Raw genomic sequence first — 24,741 nt, 5'->3', positions numbered from 1 at the left:
CCTTCCCACTTAGGGCGACAAATGCAAAAACAACAAGTGATGGACGGAATGCTGAACATTGTCAAACACTCACCCTCAGTCACAGATCTGGGTTTAATCCATCGTTCTTTTGCTCACCATGCCACCCCAGTTTGGACCCAGCCATATGCAAATCAGTCTTGACCCTGTTCCTCCTGGGAACAGTCCAGCCCGAACTGCCAAGCCAGGTCCTCACTGGACCGGAAACAAGCATCCTGGGACCGGTTTTTTTTTTTTTGTGCGTTCTCGGCGAGTGGTGTTTAACCGCCAAATCCGTAGAGAGTACGTCCCTGGCGCTTCAGGGCGTAGACCACATCCATGGCGGTGACGGTCTTTCTCTTGGCGTGCTCGGTATAGGTGACGGCGTCCCGGATGACGTTCTCCAGGAAAACCTTCAGCACACCGCGGGTCTCCTCGTAGATGAGGCCGGAGATGCGCTTGACACCGCCGCAGCGAGCCAGGCGGCGAATGGCGGGCTTGGTGATGCCCTGGATGTTGTCGCGGAGAACCTTCCTGTGCCTCTTGGCACCGCCTTTGCCGAGCCCCTTTCCTCCTTTGCCGCGTCCAGACATGCTCTCTTCTCGGTCGAAGCAGAAATACCGGTTTCGGGGTTTCACCCCTCATCAGCCAGGCTTGAATCCAGTGGCATGGGAAGCACGGGACCCACGTCTGGGCATACCCTTCCCACTTAGGGCGACAAAGCAAAAACAACAAGTGATGGACGGAATGCTGAACATTGTGAAACACTCACCCCCAGTCACAGATCTGGGTTTAATCCATTGTTCTTTTGCTCACCATGCCACCCCAGTTTGGACCCAGCCATATGCAAATCAGTCTTGACCCTGTTCCTCCTGGGAACAGTCCAGCCCGAACTGCCAAGCCAGGTCCTCTCTGGACCGGAAACAAGCATCCTGGGACCGGTTTCGGGGTTTCACCCCTCATCAGCCAGGCTAGCTTGAATCCAGTGGCATGGGAAGCACGGGACCCACGTCTGGGCATACCCTTCCCACTTAGGGCGACAAAGCAAAAACAACAAGTGATGGACGGAATGCTGAACATTGTCAAACACTCACCCCCAGTCACAGATCTGGGTTTAATCCATCGTTCTTTTGCTCACCATGCCACCCCAGTTTGGACCCAGCCATATACAAATCAATGTCGCCATCCGACCACACCTCCGCTGCGCCAAAGGAAGAAGGCAGAGCCTTTCTGGGGGCGGGGGCGCTTATAAAGCCCCCCACTGGCGCACGGCGGTTCGGGCCGGATCGGCAAATGCAGATCCGACGCACCTTCCGAAGTGTTACTTCCGCCCACACACCTTGCGAGGTGTGAGGGCGGGAGTACCAGGCCAGCCCAACGCACAACTACTGCAGAGGGTCCGGCCCCCGGCGGCCCCGACCTCTAGGGGGCTGCGCTCCCCCCATATTGGGGGGGGGGTGCTTTTCCAGACGCGCTGAGACTCTGCTGAAAAGCCTAGAAGCCTGTGTGTAAGCTGAAAGAGGGCAGGAGTATGTCAGATCTTGGAGGAGGGGAGGAGCCCAGCATGTTCCCTATGTGGGAATAGTCAGATAGAGTAAGCAACTGCCAGACAGCACGCAAGGAGGGACTCCAGTGTGAAAGCAGTCCTCAAGGTTCCCATCACGAACCGCATCAGTCCTCTAACAAAAAGCAGCCACTGAACAAAGCCAGCATTCTGCTGCAGCTGCAAACTGGTCATGCCACCGCCGTCTTCAGAACCCAAATCCTCCTGCACTGCTGAGGTGGGCAACGTGATCGGCCCAGAGGCCGCATCTACAAAGACCGTCTATGAAGTTGGGAGGCTGCACCTCCTGAGCCAGTGTCCCTCTAATCCCCAGATTTAGGGAGGCCACAACTGCAAAAATAGGAAGGTGCCACAGAAAGCCGCAGCATAGAGATCGACAAAATCTCCACGTTCCCAGTGAAGATGCCACCATGACCGTGAAAGCTTCAAAGTCACCACTGAATTGAGACTGGTGTGTCCCCAGGACTGCAGCTGCCGAGAGCAGGTAACCAGGGGCTGCAGAGCATGTGCGAAGGAGCGAATGAAAAAAGTGGGAAAGCTTGCTGCACAAGGTAAACCCGAGCCGTGGAGGTATATATACGTCTTGGAGGTGACTGAACCGGTCTTAGCCAGCGGTGCACTATGGACCTATGTGGACCAGGAATCACAAACGCTGCAGAACTCCATTCGTGGGCGTGGGTACTGAAGGGTGTAGCACCTACCCTCAAACAGAGGTAAAAGTTGTGAACAACTTCAGGATTGTTGCTTTAACCTCCACCTGGTCATGATGTGTTCTTTCTTGTGTTCAATAAGTCACTGGGTGTCCATTGGCACTTGGCGTTCTTGAAGTTACTCCCTTTCAACGATAAAGTCTGGGGCGAGGGACACCGAGGCAAAGGCCTGATTACTTGCCAGTGATGTCCTCCTGCGTGACAGACTCTCTTCCCCGCACCCTGTTTTAATTACATATTTTTTTCAACGCCCTCGGGCGCAATACCCCACGGCGTAGCCTTCGTCCCCGAAGAACTGAACCCCATAACACTCTGTCCACCCTAGTCCCTTCCCATTCATCAACCCCTCCCTGCCCTCAACTCATCAGCAAAGCCTGCCCCTCTGGCGCGGATTGGCGAAGATTAATCCCTTTAACCCCCCTCCTCGTGGATTAACAACACCCTCCACCCCACTCCGGCCCCCAGTGGCGGCGGTGATGGATGCGGCCCGGCAGGGGTGATTTGCTGTTGATGGCACATTAGCGCTGGCAGGTTGGACTGGTTCCTGACGGACGGCTGCGGGAGCAAGGAGCCCCCCCACTCCTCCTCCGCGAAGACGCACAAAGACGACGAGCCATTTCTCCTGCTCTCTGCCAGAGGCAGGCGGCTGCCAAGGGAGCGAGGTCTGCCTGCAGAATACACACCCCACCGAGCCAGCGAGAAACTCCGCTCTCATGGGGGAATCCGGGAGAGGGAGGGCGTGGGTATTGTTAGGGAAGGTCAGATCCTATGAATGAAAACGGTTTTTTTAAATGGATTTTTAAAATGTACTTGTGATTTTTGCCCTAGTCTAAAAAAAAAAATGTCGTGTCCTAACCAAATAGTGTGTGCCCCTTGAACCCGTCAGGGTCAATACCTCGCCCACTTAAAAAATGTCTTTGGGTATGTACTTATAGAAAGGGAGAAGAATCATTACGGCAAATGTCTAATGCTTTTCATTTTAATTGAATTTCTCTGGATTGTTATGGAGCATAAACTGCAGCTATCAACGGTGTGGCAGGTGCAGGGACTCCGGGCCCTGTATGGTGAGGGACCCAAGGACACGAAATATGGATTTTTAACTCCAAAGCAAAGGCTTAGGGGCATTTCCCTCGCAACATGGCCTATGGCATATATGCATTTCTTAGTATTTGTCAGCCCCACCTCCTAAATAAACCCTCATCCTCAATCTCCCTGTCCTCGCGCCTTCCCTCACACACATCCAGATTCTTCCCTCCACTCACAGCTGCGCGGTACGGGCTCACTGGACGAAGGGAGTTCGCTAAATAGAAGAGAAATGTTCGTCACTCCGCATTTTCTCGTGTGTTTTTTTTTTTTTTTGGTCCGTCTTTGAAAATGAATTCTTCTCTGCATATAGATGCAGGGACTCTCCACCTGTCTGACCACACAAACACTCCTCCCCTCCAATTATGAATCCGCTCTCGAATGCCTTTTCTCCTTCCGAAAGAGCTGCCTGCCTGGCCGTGCCGAGGAGAGACGTGCTCCGGAGAGCCGAGCGTGCAGCCGTCCTCGGGGAGCCGAGTGCGGGAGGAGGGAGGGCTGTGCGTATTTGTATATGGAAAAGCAGGCTGATAAAAGCCCCGGAACTCCCGGCCTCCCTTCGGAGGGGCCCTGGGGCCTATCAGCAGCACAGGGTGGCCCTGGGGCAAGGGTGGGGTGGAATCAATAGCCGCCCCGCCTCCCAGGGTGGAAACAACCTGGCTTGAGAGCCTCCTTCCTGCCTGCACCAAAGGGAAGCCAAGGTTTAATGGCAGCCATTATGCACCCGGAGGAGCGGGGAGGAGACCAGCGTTATCCCCCCTCTCCCGTGTCCTGCCAACGGAAAGCTGGGTCTGGCCGCAGAAGTAGATCGCACCCCCTATACAAGTGCGGTACTCCTAGTTCCTTGATTTGACCAGCACCCTCAGGGCAGCACTCAATTAAAAACATTAAAGAATGACACATTTTCTGCCATCTTTTAACCCCCCCCCCCCCGCCATATATTCCAGAGCTGGAGTTAGCATAGTAAATTTGCCATCCCCGAGTCCATCAAACTCAACTGCCCCGAGGGCTCAAACGAAGGCAAAAAATGTGCTACAAGAGCAAGCCCGAGGGACACACTTTGGCAGTCAACGGGGGTGAACGGAGAGCAGTCCCAGCCCTCTTCCCAGGTCTGTGAGTAGCGGCCTCTTCTCTCTCACCAGCAATGCTGCCGCCATTAAAGTCCGAGGAGGTGAAATAGTTTTCGGCGCGTGACGCAGGTGTGCTGAGAAGCCGGTTCAAACGAAGGAGTGCGCCACTCACTGAGGATATATCCAGAGGTATGCCTCCCTACTACTCCTCTCACCAGTTTTAACCTACAGATCCCTCCACTCACCCATCTCCTGCTCACCGGTGGTGTCTCTAGAAGTGAATTTTAAGGGGACACAGAAAATGTTCACCAGATATAGGTTATTGAAGAAACTAAAGTAAATAAACCCGGGGCCACTGGATTTATACAATTGTGCGGCAGCTACGATTTTTGAATAATTATAGATTTGCCACTTAATCCATTATCTGCCGCATAATCTGCACTTTGTACCTCTGCATGCATAGTGATGTCAGTGTTATTTTAGATGGCACCAGTGATTGTATCAGTGATGTCATAAAACTTGTTATGAGTGAACATGTAGTAAACTATAACTGGTGAATTTCAGAGATTTTTTTTTCAGTTTAAAGTGCAAGCATTTAAGATTATTTGATGTATTAATTTCAATAATTATGAAAAGGACACTATTCATTTAATAAGACTGTAGATCAAATATTGTGAGTACCACTTGTCAACATCACAGTGACTAGTCGTAGGGGTCAGGAACCATGTAAATATAATATCAGAGCATTAACCAATTAGTATGCCTGTGCTATTTTGTACAAAGGAAAAAAGGTTGTGGAGTACATTTATTCAAGAGTGGTGACCCTTGAAGAATCAGACCACCATCTCCGTTTTGACTGTGTGATATATTTATTTATTTATATACACATTCTGGGCTCAACTGCAGTGCAATGCAGGTTTATTGTAGCATCAACGTCCACGTTTCAGACAGAAAGCGACTTTGAGATATATATGTATAATTTGCTTAAAATATTAACATCTGATGTGTGTATGCAGAGCCCACTGTAGCACTAGTTGTGCCCGGTGTAACAATCTTTGTTGGTCCCCCCCACCCCGACCTTGTTCACAGATTACCTCACTAGCACCCTGTAATGGTGTCCCTCCTCTCTTCTTTGACCCTCTCTAACATTTATTTTATAGCACTGCTCATCCCAAGATAGAAGGTCAGAGCACTTTACATCACAAACATATCGTAGAGAAAACAAGCCATACAAGTGTGTAAATCAATATATAGGAAATGTTACTAGAGACAGAGGACTACAAGGTGTAGGATTCACATGTCACCCAGACTGGTAGGCATTACTTGTCAAGAGTGCTTACTCTGGAGAAGCAAAGAGGGAGATTAACTGATTACTTTTTTATGATGTGCAGAAACCAAATTGCTGCGCTTTGTTGCGTAAAAAGGAGACAGCAGGACAGCACCGTATCTACTAAGATATGTTTTTGTTGCTCTCTCCTCCAGTGCTGGCATCGTTTAGGCTGCCTTGTGTCAAAGCACACGTCTTTGCACCATAGTGCCAGGGTGTTTGCATGATGTAAAGCTTAGATTTTATATTGCAAGGGTGCCCCTCCAGCACAAAATTCTATGCTTTGTCAAAGTTCAACTATCACTTTGTATGTGTGCTGTACAGTACAGCACACTTGCACAGTTGGATGGATTTCCAACTTTATGCCTGTCTTGAGGAGGCAAATGTATTTGTTGCCAATCTCTTTCTACCAAATTTAGTAGCTAGGGTTTAGTGTAGAATTCAAAGGGGTTAGTGCATGGGAATGTCCACGTACCATTTAGCGTATGCCTCCTTGACGTTAAGTAGCGCAGAGAGATACTTTGTGTAAATTTTGGGCTACCGTTCAACACAGTTCAGGGTTTGTACTGAAAGGTATGCCCCAGCACAACACTTTGCACTAGGTTTGCATTACCTCTGTGATGCAAACCAGGCACACAGTGTTAGCCTCAAAGTATCACAGATTAAGGTGTCCTACTTATAAAACTGTATTGCTACCCAGAGAAATCCTTTTTAGAAAACTCAGAAAAACAAAGGATTGAAGTAAAAATATACAATAAGGTCCAAATCCTATGCCTTTTAATTTGCTTCCAGCACTGTGATGCCAGATCGTAGGGCAATGTGCTATATTTTAAGGATTGTTAATTTTGAACTCCAAGTAACAAAAGCAACAACCCACTGATCTGCATGCCACACGTTGTGCTTTGCAGCAGGAACAATTGGTCTCTATGCTACATCAGAAGTCAAAACTGCGAAACTGTGACTAGAAACATCGCATATATCTCCCTCAAGTGCATTAACCTTTAAAGTTAATAGGCCGTTGTAATTCTACCTAGAAAAATGTTGCACACAGAAGATCTCTACAGGCTGCTGTTAGTTCAGCCCTTCATGCAGAGGGCATCCCCTCGACCATGGCACTCGGTGTGACAGCACCAGTCACACCACCCTAAAGTTGTCACTGTATTTATCTGTCTTTCACGCCACAAGGCCTATCAATATGTTTGGAAATAAGTAACCCAGAGAATATGAAATCATACCAATTTACACGCCATTTATACATGTGCATATATATACACATTTGTTTGAAATTATTGTAGCGTATTTTGAGCAATCTCATGATGTATAATGGGCAATTGTAGATAAACATATATGGGGCTGATTTTGGATCATGTGGGGTGGTTTGATGTACTCACCATGATGAAAGAAGCAACTGGGAGCTTAGTTGTTTTTTAACCTAATCAGGACCATTAAATGGCTGCCATATTACAATGGAAAAAGTGAATCAGGTTGTGGGTCTAGGGCCGATGAAACAGAGAAAAGCTTGGAGAATAAAGGATGGCTAACATGGTTGGTTGTGAGGCCCAGTTGAAGGCGTGTAGCCAAAACGTGTAGGCCGTTATTGTTTGCACCGATTTTTTTTAGTTTCTGGCACCATAAAATATTAAAGCAAAGTCTCTTTGCTAAAAAGAGCTATTGTGTGGAACAGTTTGTGCTGTGCTGGCGTATCGATGGCCTAAGAGGAGGGCCATGCTTGGAGAGGAAAACATTTAAATTATATATATATATATACACATATATACACACACGCACACATACACACACACAGACACAAACTCAGATTTAAACAAATGAAATGTGGTTTGAAAAATTAATGAGTGTGATGTGGTGCATTGTCTGTTTTTCTCTGTTGCCTCCTACTAGGTTCAGCAGGTGTAGGGGTGAGGCACAAGGGGGAGGCCGGAGCAAATGGAGGTAGGGCATAAACCCCATATGCCCCAACCCAACCATGCCCCTTCTCCCTAGCGCTCTCTTTTATTACCCCCTACTCTGTTTTAATACATCCTGCTGGGTCGCACTTCCACCACAAACTTCAATTCCCAGCTCCAGCCTTATGTCCGTCTGTTCTCTCCCATTTCACCACACTCTGTTTTTAAGTAGCAATTCTGTAACAGGCCTCAAACTCTTTCCTCACCATTCTCTTTTCCATATTTGCAGGCAATAATTATTCTGGTGTCATATATGACAGTGACATTATTTTGGTGCGGAGTTGTGGCCATTACATGTTTGTACTTTGGTACTTGAAGATTTTTACCATTATATGTGTGAATTACAAATCCCCAAAGGTTTTGAAATGAATACAGGACTGGATAAAACTAAGGCCTTGCTGTTACAGAGGGAATCGAGGTTCCGAAGGTTAACCTGACTGAGTGGCCGGAAAGCAATTTGTTTTGGAAGATTCAAAGAAAGGAGGATGCATGCGAGGAATCCCACAAAAAATATGATACTCAAACCCATGCCTAGCTGGTTAGAATGAGCAGGCCTACACCACTGCCGGACTGCTCCATTAGGTACATTAAGCCTGGATGATTGAAGAATGGCTTCATGTTGATAAAGTAACAAACCTGTGGCTATGTTTTTTTTCCAGCATTTCTTTCTTTAGTTAACAGGAGAACCATGCAAGAGAGGATGCCTGGGTAGCAATACTTTACATAACTTCCAGGACAATGTTGACCTACCAAGAGGCAGAGGGAGTGGTGGGGTGTGAGGACAAAGGGACAGCATCTCAAGGGGAGTACCTGGGTTGTCAGACAGGGATAATGGCTATACATCGACAGCCGAGCAACACAGTACATTGTGCCATGGCCATGGGGATAATCAGCAGTATATCGAAACATCAGGAGCGCAAGTGGAGGAAAACAGTGGATGTGCTCAAACCAAGGGCACTGTATTGCTGACAAGAAAGGGGCCCCACACAGCCTCAAATATGTGCAACTTGACACTGACTTTGTGATTTCTTTATGGGAAGCTACTAGGTGAAGTTCAAGCTGCCATTCAGAGTGAGAAGCTAGGAGGGTTGCCTCCAATAGAGGAGAATACATAGCTTAGCCGTGGTTATCAAAGGAGCCACACTAAAGTATTCAAAAGAGTGATGAATGGAAAGCTTGAATTATTCTCATCCAGTGGTGATTATTCAGGGCCACATTCCAATCCATCATTATTTTGCACACCATGTCACCTTAGTTTGGCCCAGCTATATGCAAATCAGTCTTGACTCTGCTCCAATCGGAACTGTCCAGCCCGATCGATTGCCAGTGGCTGTGATTAATTGAAACATTCCATCCATCAGCTTCTTGTTTTTGCATGTGATGCCTTAAGTGTGCCAGGTATGCTCAGATATGGGTTCTGGGCTCACTGTGCCACTAGAGCCAAGCTGTACCTGGCTGAAGAGCCCTAACTAGGGAAAAACCGATCATAGGTTGCATGGGTTCTACTTCAGAGAGGACCTGGCTTGGCAGCACAGGCTGGACTGTTCCCTTGAGGAGCAGGGTCAAAGCAGATTTGCATATGACTGGCTCTAAACTGAGGTGGCATTGTGAGCAAAAACCGATGGATTGGGATGCAGCCTGAGCGATTGCCAGTTGCTGAGATGAATTCAAGCATTCCATCCATCAACTACTTGATTTTGCATTTATCAGGGTAGCCAGCCATCGATGTTTGTGTAATGACGAGTGGTTAAGATCTGAGATGTCATGCAGAAGGGCGACCTGGGCAGGGGGGGGTGGGGGGGGCAGGATCACATTATTGCTGCATTGTCAGCATCTTTCCCACACATTGTCTAGAAGGTGGAAACAGACAGGCAGAACCACAGAATATGCAAGAGACTGCAACAATGGTAATGATAATTATAAAAAATAAAAATAAAAATAAAACGTATAAAGGGCATGTTTACCTGAAGGTATCATAGCGCTGCCGCTTAAGAGAGAAGCTGAGGTGTAAAGCTATAGGTGTATCTCACAGGCAAAAGCTTTCTTAAACAGCCTTGTTTTTAATGTCTGTCTAAATGGTTCTAATGATGTTATTGATCGAATAGCTGCTGGAAGAGAGTTCCAACCAAGACTGAGAACCTGCATCCTCTCATCATTACTATTAGGTGACTAGGAACAGTTAGTAAACTGGCTTTAGATGAACGCAGCACCCTGGCTGGAGCATATATTGCTACCCGTTTAGCAAGAAAATCCAGAGCTAAGTCATAGATAGCCTTGAAAACAAGATAGAGAACCTTGAATTGAATACGCTTTGCTATTGGTACCCAGGGAAGCTGCTTCAACAGTGAGAGAGTATGGGCACTACAAGGGATTTTAAACACCCGCTTGGCCACAGCGTTCTGCAGTAGTTGAAGCTTATTTACATCACAGTTCAGTAATCCAAGGTAGATGCCACATAGAGCATATCTTTAATCTCTGCCACTTCAGTAGAGATTTATACAACTTCTTGTGCCCCGTGGATGGCAGCCGCCAGTGGGTTCTTTTACAAGGTAGAAGATAAATGTGGACAGCAGGCATCCCTGGTTAGTGTCTCTGCTGATCGGGAAGGGGTCCGAGAGAAAGCCTCCACAGGCCACCTTGGCTGTTGGGGAACCATAAGAGGCAGACCTTGCTGATGAAGTTGTCACACAGGCCCATGTGGTATAAAACCTTGAAGAGGTACGGCTACTCTGCCCAGCCAAACGCTTATTCTGCATCCAAGGAGAGCACCGTCATTTTCACACCAATGATGGTAAGGCTAGCTAGCCCCTTTGGACGTGATCTGAGAAGAGACTCCATGGCTGTGTCCGAGGGGGCTGAAAGAGGCACCTTCGGGCACTGCTGGGTGTGGCGTACCGCCTCTGAGAACTGTGCCAGTTACTTAACTGTGCCTTGAACTATTGAGGGTGCCCCACCTGTGTTTAGGTCTGTTTACCCTATACATTTGATTTTACTAAATTTTTATATAAAATATACTTTCTTGCAGGAGATTTCAGAAAGGATTCTTTACCCACCAGTCTGTTGGGTCATTTACATTTGTCACCACCCACTACAGCCTGCAGCAGTGGGTCACTCAACTTCAGCCGTTGTCTAACTTTACTGCAGGTGACAGTATTTTGCTTTTTCATATTCTTCTCATTCACAAAGTCCTTCCTGTTGGCGCCAGGGACTACTACGACAATGTGGGTGTTTTTAGACCAAAATAATGTTTTAGCATTTAGGCAACTTTACATTGGTGAGGGCACAGCACCTCCCACCATACGCCACTCACCAACTATAACATTTTACTAAAACCAAAATAAGCATTGACAGGACCAAAGGGCTGGCAGCGAAGGCCAGCCCTATTGGCTTTGCCAACGGTCGTTAAAAACATGTTTTAAATGGTCTAGTGATGAAACAGCTATCTTTTGACAGCTGAAGAAGTTTTGTGGACGTAGTTATTTGTCAGCTGGAGTAAGAGCTCGTCACAAGTGGTAGATTAAGCTGCCCTCGTGAGAGCTCGGGCCCGACAGGGTACGACTTGAGACCGCTGCACTCATGCTCCAGCGCCCGTCGACGGCTCGGAAGCTGCGTGCAGCCCGCTCCGGCGTGTAGCGAGAGCGCGGTTTATTAAAAGAGGCCGCCTCCCCCCTCGGGCGCTGTCCTCGCGGCCCGGGCTGGCACCGGGCCTCGTGCTATCCGCGGCGCGCGCGGGCGGAGCCCCTGCCGGGAAGGCTCCCTCGCTCGCAGTAGCGCAGCTGCTCCTGCGCTGGCAGCGCCGGGAGATCTATTTAAAGAGAGAGGGGGCGGGCCGGCCTCCCGAGCGCCGAAAGCCGCGTCTCAGCCGGTTTGTGGAGCGCATCAAGCTATCAGTTGTTCGCGGGCCGAGATCGATGCGAGGAATGGATAATATTTGTCAGCTGCAGACCTTCCCGCTGCCTCACAGGAAGGGAGGCGGGGGAGGCGCTTTCAAGGCCAGAGACGCTTCCTGATCTGCCCATGTGAATCTAGGCCATGCGCGTGCCTTCCCCGGGCAGGAGGCGGGCGCTGCGTGGTGGTTCAATTTCTGCAGATTGTCTAGTGCTTGTGCCTGCTTTTTAAAGGCGGGTGATTTTGCTCGTGCCTTCAAATTCCAAAATTGGTGCTACTGTGCCTTCTATAGGTTGGGTATTGTGTGTAATTATTTCATCCAGGGGCTGCGGATTGAATGCGTGTGGCCCAAGGGTTGCTGATCGTTTTTCAGTCGTGTGGTTATTGTGTCTGTGTGCCTTCTAAAGGGTAGTGATTTTGAGTATTCGTGACCTGCAAAGGCTGGTGACAGTGATTGTTCTCCAAAGGATGGTGATTGTGTGTGTTTGTATATTTCTTCCAAAGACTGGTCGTTACGGAATTGTCTTCCAGATGCTGGTGACTGTGCTTGTTTCTCGGTCTTTCAAGAGCTGGTGCGTGGGTACCTTCCACAGTCTGGGGAATGCATTTGTCTTCCAAAGGCTGGTGACTGCCTATGTGTATACCAACGGCTTCTGATTGTTGGTGCCTTTCACGGTCTGTGGACTGTATGTGTCTTCCAAAGACTGGTGACTATCTGGGTGTGTGTCTTCCAAAGCCTGTTGCTTGTGCATGTTTCCGTTCTTCAAAAACATTTGATGTGGGTGGGTGTGCAGAGCTCTCAAGTTTTTCAGTTTGTATTCGCTGGTACTAGCCTGTGGGTGTGTTCTCCAATGGCTGATTGCATGTGTGTTTCAGGTCTTCAAAAAACTGATGTCGGTGGGTGTGCAGTGCTCTCAAGTTTTTAAGTCTGAGGTCCCGTGAGAAGCTCATCCCGTCCAGGTTTATTTTCAGACTTGTCCAGACATGGTAGAGTTCAGGGTTGAAGAGAAGCGGAGGTAAGCACAGAGGACCGGCGCCAAACATTTTCCAAGAGGGCAAAAACACCCCGAAACCAGTTAAACTGCATTCCCCGGGTTCCTTTACAAGGTCACACACTTCCTTTCTTATTTAGCATTCATCACCCACCTAATGAGTATCATTAGATGGCTTGGCCTGGTCCACCCCTCCCAGCATGCAGCTGGAAAGCATTATTTCTCCAAAAAGCATCCAAGGCCAGCCTAGCAGCACACACTCCTTTCACCACGCCACTTCTCCCCCCTCCCCCGGCACTATTCAGATCAGTTGCATGCTTACCCCCACCCACTCCCCTTACTGTCAAGAAAAGGTTAGCCCCTACAGGGACGTAGCTGTGAAAAGTGCAGCAGGCACAGTTGCACCAAGGCCTAGGTTGTGAAGGGCCCACTTTGCCTCAATTAATGACTTTTTTTGTATTACAAAGGGAGGTCGTTTCAATTTCCTTGCATGCACTGAAGCACACTGAGCCCTTGCTACACTACGGAGCCTTACTCTGAGCCTCTCTCCCTGCCCACGCCTCTCAGCTCCATAAGCTTGTGCAAGAGAGAAGGCTTGGCCAGCTACATCAGGAGACCTACCGCACACTTTCATCTGATGGCCAAAGACAACCATTCTCTGAAGAGCAAATGAGAACACCCCAGAAAGCAGCAACCTGTAGCATAAGAACTTTGCGGAATTAGAGCCACCCAAAAGTATCAACTGACTTTTCTTTAGCCTGGTGATTGTGTGTCTTTTTAGCACAGAGGCTTTTTGTTTTTACTGCAGAAGCTGATTAACTGTGTATTCAAAAAGACTGGTGATTGGGTCTCTTGAAGCAAAGAGGGACTAAGCGCACAATTGCACATCATTGTCATAGCCAGGAACACTTGTTACTAATTTTAGGTTGCTTTGGGGCATCTTGCAGTGTATCCTAAACAAGAGATGAAAGACCTAGTTCAGTCACTTCTTCTCTTTAGACTGGATTCTGTGAACTGGCTCCACAATGGAATGCCTAAAGTTCAACTCAAGCAACCCCCCACTGTAGACTATGTTACATTGGTTTCTTGCTTTGTTTGTGAAAGCAAGAAACTAGACAACATAACGTCTCTCCTTGTAAGTTGTCACTTACTTTCCATTGAAGCAAGAGCAAATTTAAGGCACACACAAAGGCCTGCAAACATCTGGTCCCCTGCATTTGGCTGGAAAATGTAAAATGTCTTTCGAACAAAGAGGATTGTGTAGTGCAGAATTTCTTCTCTTTGAGCCTCCAGTATTCATCCATCTCTGGCAGTGCCAAAAGTCTTTGGAATATCTTCCCCCAACTGGAGTTACCACTTACAGCCTTGAGACTTTTACAGAAGAGCCCAAAATTCTCCTGCTCCAAAGACACTTTGATTGTGACCAAGAAAAAACGTTATGCCTCTAATTTCAATGTCCAACTTATCGCCTACTTGTGGTATTAGCTCCCTCTGCTATTCTCCCATTTCTACTCTATCCCTTTCACCACTCTAAGTGGTTCAGCCTTCTCCACTCTTTACGTTTCCTAGTTTTCGTATTTCACGGACCTTCATCTGCCTCTCACCACTGGTAACCAACCAGTTTTATCCTCTGACTGCAGTTCACTAGGTAACCGCCCTCCATGTATTCTGTTGTATGAGGCATCTATGTGTTTTTATTTGCTTTATCTTGTCCTATTGCCTTTGCACCATCTTTTAAGTATTGTTGTCTCTTTGAATCTTTGTTTTCTTCTTCACCTGACCACTTGTCCTATTGCCAACTCTAATTGATAGTAACCTATTGTTCATAGTTACATTCTGTTTAGGTGTCTGCTGTAAACATGTATCTTTATGTTCTGAAACTTATTTGCTCCACTGTGTAGTGATCTAAGGCTGTGGACCATATTTAGACGAAGGAAAACTGCATGAAAAATAACTAAATAGATATAGCCCTAACTAACTATATAGTAGCATGGGCAGCACTGATGGCAGTGCAGTGCCAAGCAGCTTTGTGCAGAAAAGCTACTTTGCTTCAAACATAGATGCAAGTGAAGCTCCAAAATTGCTGTGCATCATAGAGGACTAACCTGTCTATTATTAAGGGTCACTGTTTTCCCTTTGTAAGGGTTTTTACAGGTAAATACAGACAGGAAGCAATTTATTTTCCTGTCTGTATTATTTCTTTTTTAAGTTTAATCAGCCTTATTATGGAATATATAAAACAAAAATCCAACAACATTCCATCAACACCCGAAACAGTAACAGTACAAAGCTAATAAGCAATATAAAGAGAAAAGCTGTTTACAATTTTATAATTATAAGGGAGAAGGAAGGACATAAAAGGGGGAAGGGGAATGCTATTCAATATTTGAAGATCAGGCAGGTAGATATAATAATATATAAACATACTGAGAAAAATTAGAACCATGTTTCTTAGAAAAGAGCAGAGATAAAAAAATATATATTACGGTGGTTTAAAATTCTCAGACCTAATGGATTGGTCACATTGTTTAACGTTGTTATTGAGAAAGTTCATTAATGTCGACCAATACAAATCCCTATTCACCAGAGGTCTACAAATGGAAGCAAAAATAGTATCTAAATGATGATAATGGCAAACATTATTCCACCAGGCTGCAAAGGATATTCTGGAGGAGAATTTCCAGTTAATTGTAACTTGTTGAAAAGCTAAGGCCAACATAAGATCAAATAATCCTTTGTCATGGGCATGTAATTCAATTTTATCTGAAAGACTACCTAAAAAAATGAGATAATTGACATGGGGCATTTTATTCTAAAAATAACTAAGAGTTGGGCCTAGACTTTTTGCCAAAAAATGGCAGTAGGGGGAAATAAAAAAAGGATATGGAGCAAATCACCTTTCGAGTAATGACAAGACCAACAGGCAGGACTAGACGTGATACCAAATTTGGCTAAGGATGTTGATGTATGATATAGCCTATGATAAAGAAAAAACATAGATTGAGTGCAGAGGCTAATCTTGAAATTTTAAAGATTCTGGACCATATTTTGTTCCAGAAAAGAATGGTCCAATCACAACCCAAATCTGCTTCCCAAGAAAGTTTTACTTTGGCTTTAGGACAAAAATGATCAGTTGATCGAAAATATTTGTATATGAAAGCTGCTTTAGGGTTAAGGGATAACAAATGTAAAAGTGAATCTGTGGATAATGGGAAAGAGGTGTGGACTCTAATGGGAACTAACAGAAAATGTCTAAAACTGTCTCCATAAGGACTGAAAATTTGTGCAAAAATGATCGAGGGCAGTCAAAAATCACTTGGAATTGAGGAAAGGAACGAGTATTGAGGCCATCAAAAAGATCTTGAACCCAGACAATTTCCCTAGTTCTCCAAGATCTCCAATATAAGGGTCTATTATTAATATTTATGAGTTTGTTATAGCAAAGTGGAGATTGCAAAAAAGTGACTCTAGATGAGATTTTTCTTTGTTAATAAGGACTCGATAAACAGCAGGTATGTTTAAAAAGCGGTGAGGAAATTATGTTATTTTTTGAAGAAAACGTTCAAATTCCCTTACTAGAGAAAGGTGCAAGTAATGTTAGTTCAATGTCAAGCCACAATGGAGTAGAAAGAGAGTGAGCTGAAGAAACCCATTTGGTACCTTGTTTCAAGCAAAAAGCTTTATGATAAGTCTGAAAATCTAGTAAGTTCACCTCTCAATTATCCTTAGCTTTTTTAAGAAGTAAAAGAGGAATTCAATTTTTTTTTATTCCAGAGGAATTTGGAGAGAAGTGAGTCAATTTTTTTAAAGTAAATATATGGTATATGAACTGGAGCCATAGATAAAATGTATAAAACAATGGGAAGAATCGTCATTTTAATGGAATCCATACAACCCTACCATGATAAAGACGATTCCAGGAGGGCAATAGGTTGTCAATTCTATTGATGCAATCCTTCATATTTACTTTAACAATTCTGACAAATTCTACAACTGAGTTAGTACACCAAATGCCCAAATATTTAATTTTAGAATAATTCTAGTGAAACCCAGTGGAGACAAAGGAATGCTCAGTACAAAAATTTGTGAGGGGCATAATTTCGGTCTTCTCTGAATTAATTTTATAACCAGAGACATGTGAAAAACTTGAAAGTTCTTTAAGTAAAGCAGGTATAGAAATATAAGGATAAGAAAGGAAAAGAAGAATATCATCTGCATAAGCAGATAGTTTTAAATGTTTATCACCATACTGAAAACCTCATATAGAGGCGTTTTCATGGATACGAGAGAGGAAAGGTTCAAGGGCTAAAACAAATAAACTAGGCAATAAAGGACAACCTTGACAAATCCCTTTTTGCAAGGAAAACTAGTGAGATACACAACCATTAATTAATACTGCAGCCTGAGGATCTGTGTAAAGCAAGGAAATAAGATATATCATTTTGGGTCCAAAGCCATACCATTTCAAAACTTAAAAAAGTAAAAAAGACCAGCTTTCTCTGTCAAAGGCTTTTTTCAGCATCTATAGAAATAGCGGCATGAGGATATGAAAGAGAAGGTGCTTTATTTAATACATTAAAAAATAAACGAGAATTATCTGAGGTTAATCTACCTTTAACAAAACCACATTGTTCTTTACCAATTAATTTGGGCAAAAAGGATTCAATACAAAGGGCTAGTAATTTGGCAAAAATGTTATCATCTACATTAACAGATATAGGTCTATAGTTCTTGCATTGTGTAGGATCTCGCCCATCTTTATGTATTAGGCAGATAGTAGCTTCCTGAAAAGTACCACCAGCCATGCCACTAAGGAAAAAAAAAATGAAAGAGTTGTAAAGGTTTAGGCATCAAAAGACTGGAAAAATGTAGATAAAATTCTACAGTAAGCCCATCCGGGCCAGGTGACTTCCCTTTCTTCATCGAGTTAAGGGCTTTGAGTAATTCTGTAATTGATAAACCAGCTTCAAGAAGATCAAAATTCAATAAAGGCTGGGAAGGAGGAGAAACAGCGTTAAGATAGGAATCAATAGAAGTAGAATGAATGGGATGGTCCAAGGTATATAGATTTTTGTAGAATTTCGTGAATTCAGTAAAAATGTCACCCTCTTTAAATAAAAGTCTCCCATCTGATGATTGAATAGATTCAATAAAAGTGCGCTCTTTACATATTTTCAAATAATTGGCTAAAAGTTTTCCTGATCTATTGCGACCACCATAATAACGGGCACTACTACGTAAGAATACGGAGGGAGCTTGATCATTTAATTGTTTATTAAAAGCTAATTTGGCCTGAACTAGTTCATGTAACGAAGATTCTGAAGCTGAGGAATAAAATTGATGTTCTAAATGTTTAATATTAGATAGTAAGAGTTTCTGTTGGTGATTAAAAAACGTATTTTTCTTTTAAATAAAATCTATGATCAAATCAGGAGCTGTGGCTTTAAAAGAGTCCCAAACCAATTGGCGAGACGTGTCAGAAGTGATATTAAATAAAAAGAACTCATTAGTGAAAGAGACAAAGGAAGAGGAAAAGTTTGGATCCTCCAACAAAAGAGCATTTTTGAATCTCCATCTAGTAGATTTGGGATGTGATCGAACCAGATCTAGATCGGCAACAACAGGGGCATGGTCGGATATGAATATAGGTTCAATAGAGGCGGTGATAAGGTTCTGTGTTAGTGAATTTCTTAGAAAAATATAATCTAGGCGACAGAGAACAATGTGGGGGCGGGATAAAATTATTACTCTTGAAAAGTGGGATTACATAATCTCCACAAATCAGCTAAAGAATTCTGGGAAATGGTGGAGTGGAATTGCTTACGAGACTTATTTGGAAGAAAACGAATATGAGATCTTTGGTCCATAATCTGAATACAATCTCCGCCTAAAATAAATATTTTATGTGAAAGACATTTCTTAGCAATATTAGGCCAGAACAAAAGATCTGGTTGAGTTGGACCATACACATTAAGAACAGTTAATAGAATATCATTTATAAGTAATTTTACACACAACCATCTACCTTCAGAATCATTTTCTTGAGAGACAACAATACAATTCAACTTTTTGTGACATAGAACTACTCCATTTTTCGTAGTAGAGGTGGGAGAAACAAAAACTGATCCCATCCAATTTCGCCTGAGTTTTAATGCCTCCTTTTCTGTAAAATGAGTCTCTTGCAAAAGTAGTAAATCTGGATTGTAAGAGGCAAGGTGAGATAAGATGCTCTGTCTTTTGGCAGGATTAACAAATCCTTTCACATTCCAAGATATTACTCTGATTGTAACCGACAAGGAATAAAGTAAAACTACACGACCTTCAAAAATGCAAAAATTGTAAATGAAGACAAAAAAACTTTCAGAAATAGGAAAAAGAGGAAAAGAAAAGGAGGAGAATACAGGAAATAAGAAACAGAAAAAAAGAAAAGAAGAAGGGAGGAAAAGAGAATCAAATCCAATGAGAGATGACAGTACATGTCAAACGATGACTGAACAACGTACCTTATAGGAAACAAGAAGGAAATGGGGAGTGGTTACACACAGGAGACAGCATGACCAACACGAAGAACGGTCCACACCGGAACGTGGGAGCATACGGGACACGAAGACACGAGAGACCACGATGTTCTGTAAAGAGAATAAAGAAATATGGTTGAATCAGCAATAAACATTAATACATATTAATCTAAAACATATGGATCAAGAATAAAGACAATTAGAATCAACAATCAATTCATCTTGAAGTTGAGGGGCCTGCAATGTCTGTCAAGTCTGTTGAATGAGAATGGATACATTTTCTGAGGTCTGCAGAATCGTCAAAAGAGGATGTGTTATTCTGGAAAGTAACTTTGAAAGTGCAAGGATTAAATAAACCATATCTTGCACCTAAAGACCGCAATGCAGGACGAAGATCAAGAAAATCCTTTCTACATTTAGCAGTGGCAGAAGACACATCTTGGGTCAAAAATAATTTAGCTCCAGACCATATGAGTTGCTTTTTCATTTTGGCAGCATTTAAAACTTGTAAAAGATCCGTGAACTTAAAAAAAAATGATCACACCCTGAGGTCTTATTGGGGCTGAGAAAGAAGTGAGTCGGGGGACCAACCAATGGGCTCCCTGAATATTCAAAGTAGAAGTTGAAAGTAGATCCAACAGTTTTGGTAGAAAAGAAGTGAAGAAAGAAATTGGATCTCCACCTTCGATGTTTTCTGGAAGATCATATAAATGTAAGTTATTGAGTCTATTTCTATTCTCAAGATCTTCAGCATGTTTCTTCAACGCGGAGATACATTTCTCTAGAGATGCAGTTCGAGAAGAGGATTCCTGCAAAGAGCTGACATTTTGTTCTACCAGACTCCATAAATGACCATCTATCATCCAGATTTTGAATTCAGGCATTAGTTTCCTCAATAAATGGCCATAAGACCCTGATTTCCTCCAGTATATTATCAAGAGAAAACAGAGATGTAGACTTCGGAGGGGAAGGAGGATCATGTTTATGCCTTTTATTTGCAAAAGACGATAATGACGACTTCGAGGGTAGAAGTGTAGAAGTCGTTGGACGAGGAGAATTCGCTTGAGCCATGTCAGCAGGAGAAATTGAAGCCTACATCATAGGAATCATAAAAGGGTGACCTAAACCCAAGACAACATTCGAGAAAGCGTTAGTATGTTGCAACAATTTCTTGCTTTTTCCCATAAATGTCAAGTATTGAAGAAAAATCCAAAGCAAATGACGTAAAAGACAAACCAACAAGACCCCCGACTCAGTTCTAAGAGAAAAGGTCCAAGTTCCAAAAATAATCAATCATGCACAGTGTAAATCCAAGAAAAATCAGAGAAATAAGTATCCATCCTTTAAATATCCATTATAAACGTAAAACAAACATAAAAAAATGGTGAAGGAACATGAATGTCGGAGCGTTAAATAATGAAAAAGGCATTCATAAAGTGACAAAAAAATAAAAATAACGAAGTGAGGAAAACAAAATGGTGGCCGAAGTTACTCAAGCAAAAAAACTGCGATTTTTAAGGTCAGAAATACCTTGAACGTGCTCAAGAACAATATAGGTTATTGCAGGCATCATTCCATCCAATGTTCATGTCTTGGAGCAATCCATTGAATCGGCAAAAATCGGGATAGGGCCTCCTGAAGCAGCGAGGCTTAAGATAGTGTACAAGTTTGATACTAAAATGTGCATGTTTTCATATCCATGTATTGATTTATCATCTCTTTGTGTTCATATTATTGAAATGTCAGGCATCCAAGTAGGCGTGTATATATTTATCTGTTAAATGTGGAAATATACTACTTTCAGTTTCATTTTTTTTTTTACAAATCACAAAATAAATATGGATAAACACAGATAAAGGTAGCAAAAAATAAATATGGATGATTACAAATGGAATTGTCTAGTACAATAAAACCGTGAGCCCTATATTATAATCTATTCCAAAGGGGCATAACAGGGCAGGAACAGCACAGATAACTACAGGTTTCCACACAAAGACAGCTCTAGTAAAATCGTGTGAAACCCTTGTACACAAACAAGAGGCAAGAGGAATATCTCATGATATTCTCTTGCATGAGATGTGTATTTACCATGAAATTACACGTTTTTCTGGCTTGGCCTTGGATGGCTGTCCCCGTGGCTGCCCTCAAATTGAAATTTGAAGTGGTGGGTGACCCTTGACTGCAAGCCTCACACAAGACACAGCTTAGTTGCCTTTTTGCCACAGCACAATGCATAGCATCAAGCCTGAACAACTTTTTTCAGCGCTAGCGCAGCCAATAACATCATCACTGAACGTGCTGACTTCATCTTGCAAAATACTGAGCTACGCAATTACTTTTTTCGTTTAGGCATTGTTCCACTGAGTGAAATTTAGTTAATCTGCGAATTCTAAATGCTGGTTGTTCCATGTGTCTACCACTGAAAGATTAGGGGAGATACTTGTGTGTCACTTTTCTGCCTTTTCCTTCCTTTCTTGCGAGTCAAAGCCTGGTGATGAAAAATACGTTTTTGTCCCCAAAAATGTATGCTGGTGACCACCACCTACAACTGCAGACATAATAAATCCCTGGGTGATTGTATATGTTCTGAAAGACCACTAGTGTTTCCTATGGCTGGGGTGATGTGTATTTTACATGACAGAAAGTTGTGTATTGCTTTTTAAGTCTGGCTTATAGACAGCTATTGCTTTATTGCCAGCCTCATGTTTTCCACAGAAAACGCAAAAACAAAATACATACAGGGGCTTTCAGTCAGCCTTGCATGCTTGCCAGTGCCAGACCAAATGGTTTTGCCAATGCTTGTTCTATTGTGTAAGGAAATGGCTCCCTGTTGCAGTTACCCCCCACGTTTTGCCTGATACTGATGCTGACTTGACAGAGAAGTGTGCTGGGACCCTGCTAACCAGGCCCCAGCACCAGTGTTCTTTCACCTAAAATGTACCATTGTTTCCACAATTGGCACACCCCTGGCACACAGATAAGTCCCTTGTAAAAGGTACCAGTGGTATCACGGGCCCTGTGACCAGGGGAGGTCTCTAAGGGCTGCAGCATGTGTTGTGCCACCCTTACGGACCCCTCACCTAACTCATGCACACTGCCATTGCAGATTGTGTGTGTTGGTGGGGAGAAAAAGGCAAAGTCGACATGGCATCCCCCTCAGGGTGCCATGCACACAAAATACTGCCTGTGGCATAGGTAAGTCACCCCTCTAGCATGCCTCAGCCCTAAGGCAGGGTGCACTATACCACAGGTGAGGGCATAGCTGCATAAGCAATATGCCCCTACAGTGTCTAAGTCTATTCTTAGACATTGTAAGTACAGTTGTGGCCATATTAAGTATATGGTCTGGGAGTTTGTCAAAAACGAACTCCACAGCTCCATAAAGGCTACACTGAATACTGGGAAGTTTGGTATCAAACTTCTCAGAATAATAAACCCACACTGATGCCAGTGTTGGATTTATTAAAAAATGCACACAGAGGGCATCTTAGAGATGCCCCCTGTATTTTACCCAGTCCTTCAGTGCAGGACTGACTGGTCTGTGCCAGCCTGCCACTGAGACGAGTTTCTGACCCCCTGGGGTGAGAGCCTTTGTGCTCTCTGAGGCCAGAAACAAAGCCTGCACTGGGTGGAGATGCTTAACACCTTCCCCCCCTGCAGAAACTGTAACACCTAGCAGTGAGCCTCAAGCTTTGTGTTACAATGCCCCAGGGCACTCCAGCTAGTGGAGATGCCTGCCCTGTGGACACAGCCCCCACTTTTGGCGGCAAGTCCAGGGGAGATAATGAGAAAAACAAGGAGGAGTCACCCACCAGTCAGGACAGCCCCTAAGGTGTCCTGAGCTGAGGTGACCCCTGCCTTTAGAAATCCTCCATCTTGATTTTGGAGGATTCCCCCAATGGGATTAGGGATGTTCCCCCCCTCCCCACAGGGAGGAGGCACAAAGAGGGTGTAGCCACCCTCAAGGACAGTAGCCATTGGCTACTGCCCTACCAGACCTAAACACACCCCTAAATTCATTATTTAGGGGCTCCCGAGAACCCAGGAAATCAGATTCCTGCAACCTTAACAAGAAGAAGGACTGCTGACCTGAAGCCCTGCAGTGAAGACGGGGACGACAACTGCTTTGGCCCCAGCCCTACCGGCCTGTCTCCCAACTTCGAAGAAAACTGCAACAGCGATGCATCCAACAGGGACCAGCGACCTCTGAAGCCTCAGAGGACTGCCCTGCAACCAAGGACCAAGAAACTCCAGTGAACAACGGCCCTGTTCAACAACCTGCAACTTCTTGCAACAAAGAAACAACTTTTAAAGACTTCACGTTTCCCGTCGGAAGCGTGAGACTTTCCACTCTGCACCCGACGCCCCCGGCTCGACCTGCGGAAAACCAACACTACAGGGACGACTCCTGGTGACTGCGAGCCCGTGAGTAGCCAGAGACGACCCCCCCCCCCCCTTAGCCCCCACAGCGACGCCTGCAGAGGAAATCCAGAGGCTCCCCCTGACCGCGACTGCCTGTAACTAGGGACCCGACGCCTGGAACCAACACTGCACCCGCAGCCCCCAGGACCTGAAGGAATCAAACTCCAGTGCAGGAGCAACCCCAGGCGACCCTCTGCCTAGCCCAGGTGGTGGCTACCCCGAGGAGCCCCCCGTGCCTGTCTGCATCGTTGAAGAGACCCCTGGGGCTCCCCATTGCTTTGTAGACAAAACCCGACGCCTGTTTGCACTCTGCACCCGGCCGCCCCTGTGCCGCTGAGGGTGTACTTTCTGTGCCTGCTTGTCCCCCCCCCCCCCCGGTGCCCTACAAAACCCCCCTGGTCTTCCCCCCGAGGACTTACCTGCTGGAAGACTGGAACCAGGGCACCCCTGTTTTCCATTGAAACCTATGTGTTTTGGGCACCTCTTTGACCTCTGCACCTGACCGGCCCTGGGCTGCTGGTGTGGTAACTTTGGGGTTGCCTTGAACCCCCAACAGTGGGCTACCTTGGACCCAACTTTGAACCCTGTAAGTGTTTTACTTACCTGTGACCTTAACATTTACTTACCTCCCCAGGAACTGTTGATTTTTGCACTGTCCACTTTTAAAATAGCTTATTGCCATTTTTGTCAAAACTGTACATGATATTGTGATTATTCAAAGTTCCTAGAATACCTGAGTGAAATACCTTTCATTTAAAGTATTACTTGTAAATCTTGAACCTGTGGTTCTTAAAATAAGGAAAATATTTGTTTCCATATAAAAACCTATTGGCCTGGAGTAAGTCTTTGAGTGTGTGTTCCTCATTTATTACCTGTGTGTGCAACAAATGCTTAACACTTCCCTCTGATAAGCCTACTGCTCGACCACACTACCACAAAATAGAACATTAGAATTATCTCTTTTTGCCACTATCTTACCTCTAAGGGGAACCCTTGGACTCTGTGCACACTATTTCTTACTTTGAAATAGTATATACAGAGCCAACTTCCTACATATACCTATGATGGTTTCACAGTCCTTACTTTGGTTCATATCTTTTGTATTGCTTGAGGGCATTATGTGTTTTCCACGTGCACATATTTTAGTGGTGGTGGGTATGTGTTTTAATCAATGGATGCTCTGCCAAGTGTGCTTTTTTTGTGTTGAAG

At 44.6% G+C, this 24,741-nt stretch overlaps 1 protein-coding gene and 1 long non-coding RNA gene across 2 annotated transcripts in view; one reads left to right on the top strand and one right to left on the bottom strand.

Annotated features, from left to right (window-relative positions):
• Positions 1–251: 251 nt before the first annotated feature.
• Positions 252–615, bottom strand: LOC138249094 (histone H4-like). Its single transcript, XM_069203130.1, has one exon. It carries the CDS (start codon positions 588–590, stop codon positions 279–281), a length of 312 nt encoding a protein of 103 aa, XP_069059231.1. The 5' UTR covers positions 591–615; the 3' UTR covers positions 252–278.
• Positions 616–3,699: 3,084 nt separating this feature from the next.
• Positions 3,700–24,741, top strand: part of LOC138249958 (uncharacterized) — a 153,019-nt gene continuing 131,977 nt past the window's right edge. The window contains exon 1 of the long non-coding RNA XR_011194869.1: positions 3,700–4,610. This is a non-coding gene — a long non-coding RNA (uncharacterized lncRNA). The remainder of the gene's footprint in view (positions 4,611–24,741) is intronic.

This window comes from Pleurodeles waltl, chromosome 8 (assembly GCF_031143425.1).
Source record: "Pleurodeles waltl isolate 20211129_DDA chromosome 8, aPleWal1.hap1.20221129, whole genome shotgun sequence".
NCBI classification, from domain to species: Eukaryota; Metazoa; Chordata; class Amphibia; order Caudata; family Salamandridae; genus Pleurodeles; species Pleurodeles waltl.
Note: the sequence above shows the minus strand (reverse complement) of the source record. Positions and strands in the feature narration are given on the sequence as shown.